The 8,612-nt window shown below is 43.2% G+C and overlaps 1 protein-coding gene across 1 annotated transcript in view; it reads right to left on the minus strand.

The window, feature by feature from the left end:
- DSC2 (desmocollin 2) overlaps nt 1-2,154 on the minus strand; it is a 41,883-nt gene extending 39,729 nt beyond the window's left edge. Inside the window, exon 1 of the mRNA XM_006835124.1 lies at nt 2,065-2,154. Within this exon, the coding sequence (XP_006835187.1) occupies nt 2,065-2,154 (90 nt within the window). The remainder of the gene's footprint in view (nt 1-2,064) is intronic.
- Between the last annotated feature and the right edge of the window lie 6,458 nt (nt 2,155-8,612).

Here is an 8,612-nt window from a genome sequence, read left to right on the forward strand (position 1 = left end):
GAAACTACCAGCTGCTCCACGGGAGAAAGATCAGGCTTTCTACTCCCGTAAAGATTTACACCCTCGGAAACCCTGTACAGGGTCGCTATGGGTCGGAATCGACTCGACGGCACTTAACAACAACAACAACAACAATATATATATATACATAAGAGGAGCTCTGGTAGCGTAGTGGTTACGAATTGGGCTGCTAACCTCAGGGCCAGCAGTTCAAAACTACCAGCTGTTCCTTGGTAGAAAGAGGAGGCTTTCTGCTCCGTAAAGATTTATAGCCTCAGAAACCCTGTACCGGATCACTGTGGGTCGGAACTGACTTCACGGCATATAACCACCAGCACCACCATACATATATGTGTGTAGTAGGGCAGAGTCCTGGTGTGGCCCTGTAAATTAATGCTCTGGACTGCAAGGTCAGTTGGAACTGCAAGGGAGAGGTTCAAGCTCACCAGTTGCTCCTTGGAAACCCTATACAGGATTGCTATGAGTCAGAACCAACTCGATGGCACTTCACAGAAATATGTATGCAGGGAGTCCTGGTGTGGAGCTGTAGAATAATGTGCTGGACTGCAAGGTAAGTTTGAACCACATGGTAGGCTGTTCAAACCCACCAGCCGCTACTTGGAAACCCTATGCAGGGTCACTATTGGTAGGAACCAACTCAATGGCACTTAACAGCAACAAACATATGTATATATGTCACAGTTTCAGAAACCCTAAGGCTCAGTTCTACTCTCTCCTATAGGATCGTTATTAGTCAAAATTGACCAGATGGTATTGGATTCCACTGTCATCTAATTGATTCTGATATATATATATCAAAAGTTCCTGGAAAGAAAATGGAATTATCTCACCAACATTTTGAAGCCCACCTATATATATAAGGAGTCCTGGTGTGGCACCGCAGGTTTATGCATTGGACTGCAAGATCAGTTTGAACCGCAAGTTCGGTGGGTCAAGCTCACCAGTAGCTCCTTGGAAAGTCTATACAGGTTCGCTATGAGTCAGAACCGAATCGACAGCACTTAACAACAAACAATGTATATGTAAAGCTATTAGGAGTCCCAGTGGCACAATGGTTAGGCGCTCGGCCACAAACTAAAGGACGAATTGTTAGAACCCAGCAATCTCTCTCGGGAGAAAAGGTCTGGCAGTCAGCTGCTGTAAAGATTACAGCCTAGACAATCTTTCTGTTCCATCCAGTAGGGTCACTGTGAGCCAGCATCACCTCAGTGCCACATAACAACAATATCAAACTATGCTCTGACAGCTGTATCTCATGTCATTGGGGATACACACGGTATTGGAATTATAATGAGCTAAGCATAAGGTCAGAAAACATAAGGTTAAATCCATACATCCAGCATAACACTGCAGAAAAACACCAAACAGATCAAAGTTAACAATTTAAAATATGATACTTTACAGATAAGGAGCTCTGATAGCGTAGTGGTTGCGAGTATGGTCAGCAGTTTGAAACTACCAGTGGTTCTGCAGGAGAAAGATGAGGCTTTCTGCTCCCATAAAGATTTACAGCCTCAGAAACCCTGTACAGGGTTGCTGAGTTGGGGCCAACTCCATTGCATACCACCACCACCACCACCACAGATAATAGAGGAAATCATACTTAATGTCTGTACACATTTAGAGTTAAACAGGCCTACGAGTCTCCCTTCAAAAGTCAATTTATTAAAATTTAGAAAATCTGTTATATGTGTTTTTTAATGAATGTCTCAGTGCAAAACAATACAACGTCATTATAAACACAGTTTAAAGGTAATTGACAAACAAGAAAAAACCATTTTCAGTTAATGTTTTAAAAGTCTCTTCTCTCTCTCTTAAAAATCAATAACAAATAGACACCCAATGGGTATGAATCATTCATATAAAAAAACAGTCAAGATGACCTTTAAAGATTTAAAAAATCATATTGATCTTAATCATAATTTAAAAACCAAACCCAAATCCACTGCCATTGGGGTCGATTATGACTTATAGCAACCCAATAGGACAGAGCACAACTTCTCCTTAGGATTTCTGAGACCGTAAATCTTTATAGGAGCAAACAGCTTCATTTGTTTTCCCCCTTGGAGTGACTGGTGCGTTTGAGAGGCCAGCTTCGTGGTTAGTAGCCCAATGCTCAATCCACAGCACCATGACGTTTAATTCACAAGAAGAGGTGAATTAAAACTATGTTGAAATGCCATTTCTTATTGGCAAGCATTCAAACGTTTAACAGCACACTCTGTAGGCAAGAATGTGGAGAAACAGAGTTGGTGGGAATACAAAAAGTGGCTCATTTATGGAGGAGATGCTGGTACTATCTATTAAAATTATTGAGACACTTATATTTCTGGCAATCTATCCAATTAGTAGGTGCTCATATATGAAGTCACATATATTCATCATGTTATTATTCATTGAGAAATAAAGTGTTAGCAGAGGTGAACAGAAAAAAAACATATGCATGGAATATCTCTGATGTCAGACTTAGTAGGACTTGATGACAGATTGCTGGGAAGGAGACAGTGAGGAAGGAATAGCAAATAGCCTCCAGGCTTCCTACTTGAGGAACAAGGTGTATGGCGGTGCCATTTATTGAAATACAAGACACTAAAAGAAAAGCAACATTGTTTGAGACGACAATAAATGCTGTATGATACATACAGGGTAGGTAGATAGATACAGAGGCCCATTGCTCAATGCAGACCTCTGGACGAGCAGTACAAATTTAGGATATGTTGGCATCGCTGGGGGATAAGCACTAGACTGAAAGGTATGTTTGAATTGCAAGGCCAGTGGTTCAAACTCACTAGTCATTCCTTGGAAGCCTTATAAATGGTTGCTGTGAGTTGGAAACGACTCAACAACACTTAACAAGTGGCATTTTAAACCACATAAATATGTGAGATGGCTTCAGGGTGTAAAGTTCAAGGTACAGGACTTAGAAGAGGGTCTCAAGGAACACCAACATTTAAGCTCATAGAAAAAGAAATTGTTTGCAGAACCAAATTCTGAGTAATCAGGAAAGTCAAAAGACAATAGCAGGAGTGAATTTCAAAAATAAGGGAATAATTTTTTACATCTCCAAGTTGGACGTGTATAAGGAGTGAGGTGATATTTGGATTTAGTGAAGGAGATATTGATAATCTTAAGGAGAAGCCAAACTACAGGGGGCTAAAACATGTCTGAGGTGAGGCAACAGTCAGAAGTGGCACAAAGCTGATTCCATACTTGGGTATTTAGAAGTGGAAATGTAAACGGTACTTTCTTTTTTTATTTCCCAAAAGACATATTTTTATTTAATAATAACCTTGCACTCAAATAAGGAGCCCTGGTGGCAGGGTGGGTTAAATGTCGGGCTGCTAAGCAGGAGAGCACCTGTTCAAACCCACCAACCCTTCCGCAGGAGAAAGATGAGGCTCTCTGCTCCGGTAAAGATTTACAGTCTTGGAAATCTTAGGGAGGAGTTCATTAGGGTCCAGTAGAGTCACTATGAGTCTTTACACATTTCTGACACCCAAGGCTCACAATTATCTGAGGCAGGTAGTGCTTTGTACAGGTAAGAAAACCAGAACAACTCAAAGTAGTCATGACAAGCCTTCCAAGTAGAAAACAGCAGAACAAGGGAGCAGACAGTTTCAGGGTGCCGTGTCTTGCTCATGGTAGACTCCTGGTCTACCAAACTACACAGCTGTTGTTAAGTGCTGTTGAATCAGTTCTGACTCATAGCAACCCTGTATGAGATTTCCGAGGAGTAGCTGGTGGGTTTGAACAGCTAACCTTTGGCTAACAGTCCAGTGTTTATCCTACAGTGCCACACCAGTACTCCATACAGCTAAGGAAGACCAAATATTAGTGAGTTTTCCATTTCAGCTTACATAACTTCGAAAAGTTTGTGGACCACTTCCATCATCTTTTAAGTCCATTTTTCCAATGAGCTATTTGAAGCCCTTAATACCCAGCCTTCCTCTAGAAAGGATCTGAGATGTCTATATACATATGCAGGACAGGGTCCCTGGGTGGTGTAAAGGGTTAAATGCACTAAACTGCTATCTCAAAAATTGGAGGTTCCAGCCCACCCAGAGGTGCCTCAGAAGAACGGACTGGTGATCTAGTTCCAAAAAATCAGCCATTCAAAACCCTGTGGAATACAGCTATACTCTGACCTACATGGAGTGATCGTGAGTCAAGCTGACTGGAAGACAGCTTGTTTGCTACAAAAACACAATGATGCTCTTCACATGTGGCTAAGCACATATTTTCTTTCAGAGAATAATAGTCAATGGTGTTTAAAGAGATGGTGAATTTACTAAGTTGCTAAGTAAAATTCCTTCCTTTATTATCAACAACATGTGGTGGTCATTATTTACTCCATTCTGTTACAACTATAAAATATAATCTCGTGCACTGGCACCTTTTTATGTTAATGGAGCTTTAGTTAATGGCTTGAAGTCTACAGACTCTTTGGGAAAGACATGTTAATAGTAATAACAACCACAATTTTATTACACTACTTAAATGTTTAAGGAACTGCCTGTAAATGACAGAGGGAGAGAAGAGGAAATTGACTATTTCATCTTCCCCAGTTCTACCATCGCCACTTTAGGTCAGTAGCCAGTGCCCAGCACATCCACATCCTGTGACCCTCAGTGCGCAGTACACTCCCTGGGTGCATGTACTGTGTTGCCTCCTCTCCAAGCCCCTATACTCAACGCAATTAGTTCCCAGAGTTCCTGCCATGGTCCTTCAGCGTTGACTCGCGCCCTCAGTACTTGAGGCTCAGCTTCGAAGGACAGGATTATGTTGAGCATGCTTTTAGCAACTGGTCAGTTTAGCTTTTTTCAGGAAACTCAGGAAGTCGTCAGGGTGTCTTTAATGCTACACTTCCCTTGTGGACTGTTCCACACCTTGGGATCTTTCATCTTCTCTGCCCCTACAATAGTCTATTCTTCCTGGGGCTGTCCTGCCCAAATAAGGCCACCCTAGTTGATTCCAGATCCGGGAAGGAGCTGGCCAGATGACTCTGGGTTGTTGTGCTCTTTACAATTATAGAAGTTACGGACGGGGGTGAGGGTGGGGAGTGACTTAAGCCGAGAGAGAAGAACAAGACCAAAGATCAAGACTGTAGTTCCCCCAAAGATCTAGGTAAGGGAAATCTCAAGAGCTGACAATGGAAACACTGCAAAAGGTCACCTCGGGCACGCTCATTTACTGTCCCTCTGCGCAGAGAGCCGAGAAACCCCCCAACCCGCTCACCACAAACTCCCCAGGAACAATCCCGAAAGAAGTGTAGTCCTCTCTTTTACTCTCGGACAGGAACTTTTCTCCCTGTCCACCAGCGGTTCCCCTTTCCATGGGCAGTATGGAGAACTGAGTCAAAAGTCAGTACGCAAATTCCCTAGGAATTGGCGCCATGCGCCAAGGAAAACCCCGACGTACGCAGCTTCACGGTTAGTACCCAGAGGCCACGGTTCTGGATGGGCGTTTGCTGGTGGAGCCTCTGTCTGCGCTGATAACATCTGCACAAGTCACCCTACTCCTCCCCTAGAGGATCGGGGAGCCCATGTCCCGAACCGCTTCCTACCGGCCCTCCCCGACTCCGAGGAACTCCATTTTTTTTCATCCTGGACACCCATGAACCCCAGTTTAACCCCCTTCTCTCCAATCAACCAGTCGCGGTGGCGAGCAGCTGCCTGCCCTGTGTTCCCTCCCCAAGAACCGGTGACCCCGGCAGCCACTCACGGTGAGAGCCAGCAGGAGCTGCCGGCAGAGGGCTCCGCTCCAGGTGCTCCCGGGTTTGGCCGCCATGTGCGAGGGCTGCGGGGCAGGTCGTCGGCCGAGGGAGGGCTTGTCAAGGAGACTGGTCGCGGCCGCGCGCGCTGGGCAGACTACGGAAGAGGAGTGCGAAGCGAGAAGGTGGAGCGCGGAGAAGCGCTTTTCTCTGGGTTTCTCTGAGATCCCAGTGTCTCTCCCAAGGGGCTTTTCCTCTGGCTGAGGGTGGGGCTGGAGACGCGTCTCAAAGGCACAGAACGGCCCCTCCTTGATATTTTCTTAAGTCTTCGTTTCTCTAAGGAAGCAATAGGTGGGAACTCCCTCTTGTAGCCACCTCGTTACCTGCGCTAGGTGTTTCTCACAGTGGACACCTCCTATATTCCCGGTGTCACCCTCCTCCCATCCCCCCACCCCCCGCCCGGTGTACGCCTGGAAGGATTAGGAGCTGGCCCTGCCCTGCAGAAGCCCTGACTGTACAAAGACTCACTCCCCGAGCGCGGCGAGAAGGGGCGCGGGCTAGGCGCACTTCCCGGCCCGGACTCCGCCCTACCCGCTGCCCAGTTGGCCTTTGTTGAGCTGCAGCCGCCACGGGTCAGTTACAAATCCTACCGGACTGTGTCGGAGCTATAGCTTCATGTCACAGCTGCCTATGGCCTACCTGCTAGAGGGTTGATTCTAAGGAAACTATTTTACACACGCTTTACATAAACATGGACACCCAAGTGCGGTTTGGGACATTGATTTTTTTTTTTTTTTTGCCATTTGAAAACGATACAGGAAGACCATCACAATTTAAGAACAATCAATAAATATGTTTTTAACACACTAAGATTATGGGAAAATAATAAAACCAAGTTAGTACAGCCAATGAACATCTTGGGATTCTTAGTCTTGGATAAATAAATGGGTCACTCAATTTCTCCAAGAACCTCCCTTGCCTCGATTATGACAAGCCTGAGTCTCATAATTTATCTGCAGAATTACACTCCTGAACATCTCCTACATGAGACATCTCCATTTCTTTATTTGTATTCCAAAAACCGGAGCTTACGTGGGAAACTAAATAAACATTTTGATTTGAAGTATATTTAAGCTGGATGAATGATTGCAGCTCTTAGCCTGGGAAAGTTAAAATCTAAAAGCTGTATGCTCTCAGGTTTTTCAGAAAGCAATGATCTGGCATTCTGACTCATCTTCCTGCAACTCTTTTCAATTGCTGACTTAAACCAGGTAAGTCTGAAAACAAAGGAGAAACTTGTCCATTTGATTTTGTTTGGTTTAAGTCTACTCAGTGACATTTGGAGAAACCTGTTTGAAAAGCCAACCATAACATCCACACAACTCTTGCAAACATTCCCCATCTTAATGCTTTTAAGCACAGAGCCACAATCATTTTAATATTGAACATATATTTAAATCCCAAAGAATATTGAACAAGATGTGTATGTCATATGTTACGTACTAGTCCTATGTTCTATCTTAGTGAATACCATGATGCCCTGTTTTGTTTCCATATCTATATCATTGCTGCTTTGCTAGTGAAAACAACCCTAAGCTATTAGCATAAGACAGTAGTTGACATCCTTCTACTTCCTGTTTAAAAATTTTTTTATCCCTCATATTTTTCCAATGATTAAAGCACTGGGCTATTAACCAAAAGGTCATCAGTTCAAATCCATCAGCCACTTCAGAAGAGACAGATGTAGCAGTTTGCTTCCATAAAGATTTACAGTTCTACTCTATCCTATAGGTTCACTGTGAGCTGGAATTGACTCACTTGTAGTGGGTGGGTTTGGATTTTCCATCAGTGACTGTGAGCTGGATTTGTCATAAACACACCTCATCCTATTAATGATAACATCATGATCTCCACTATGAAGCTTTTCAGATGACGATAAAGCTAGCTCGTTTCAGGTTCTAGAATCTACTAAGACTACCATCATAACCCTGGACAACAGGACATTTCCAAACTCTTGTCTCTCTTTAACGTCTGATACCTTAAGGGTGGTTCATGGTTTTCCTCATTCCAGAAAAGGGTGGAAGAACAATTTGAAAAGGATTCACCATAGATATTTCTTTTCACCTTTCACATTAGACAGTTGCTTGAAAGTGTTAAAATGGTGTTTTTGTCATTAAAGCATTTTAAACAAATAAAATATTAAAAAATTAATGAAATAATAATTAGAAAAAACCCTCAGTTTATTCAGGATATTATATGTTTCAGGAACCACATGTTCACTGAAATGAATTTCTTGGTAAAAGGGTTTTGAAGTAATCGGCATACATTTCAAGAGACAATGAAACATATATATCCTTGGAAATCCTACACAGGGTCGATATGAATCAGAACTGACTCTATGGCACTTAACAACAATAGTATTTAAATACATATAGGTAGAAGTGAGCTGAGTCCAGGTGTAGAGCTATAGGATCAGCACTGGACTGCTAACCACAAGGTTACTAGTCAAACCCACCAGCCACTCTTGGAAATCCTAATACAGGATTACTAATAGTCAGAACTGACTTGATGACACTTAACAATAGTAAGAACAGGTAGAAGTGATTTTTTAAGAATGTCTTTTGGCTATGGAAATGCTTCTTTTGAGGAACTGAAGCAAGAAACAGACAAGTGTCCTGGTGTGACACTCTAAGATAAGCTTTAGACTGCTGATCGTAAGATTGGTGGTTCAAACCCTATAGAGGGTCTAACTAGAAGGGAACCGAATATAGAAGCACTAACACTACAATCGGGCTGTGAACCTTAAGGTCAGCAGTTCGAAACTACCAGCTGCTCCGCGGGAGAAAGATGAGGCTTTCTACTCCCGTAAAGATTTACACCC

Source organism: Chrysochloris asiatica, unplaced genomic scaffold (genome assembly GCF_000296735.1).
Source record: "Chrysochloris asiatica unplaced genomic scaffold, ChrAsi1.0 scaffold00015, whole genome shotgun sequence".
In the NCBI taxonomy this organism is placed as follows: domain Eukaryota; kingdom Metazoa; phylum Chordata; class Mammalia; order Afrosoricida; family Chrysochloridae; genus Chrysochloris; species Chrysochloris asiatica.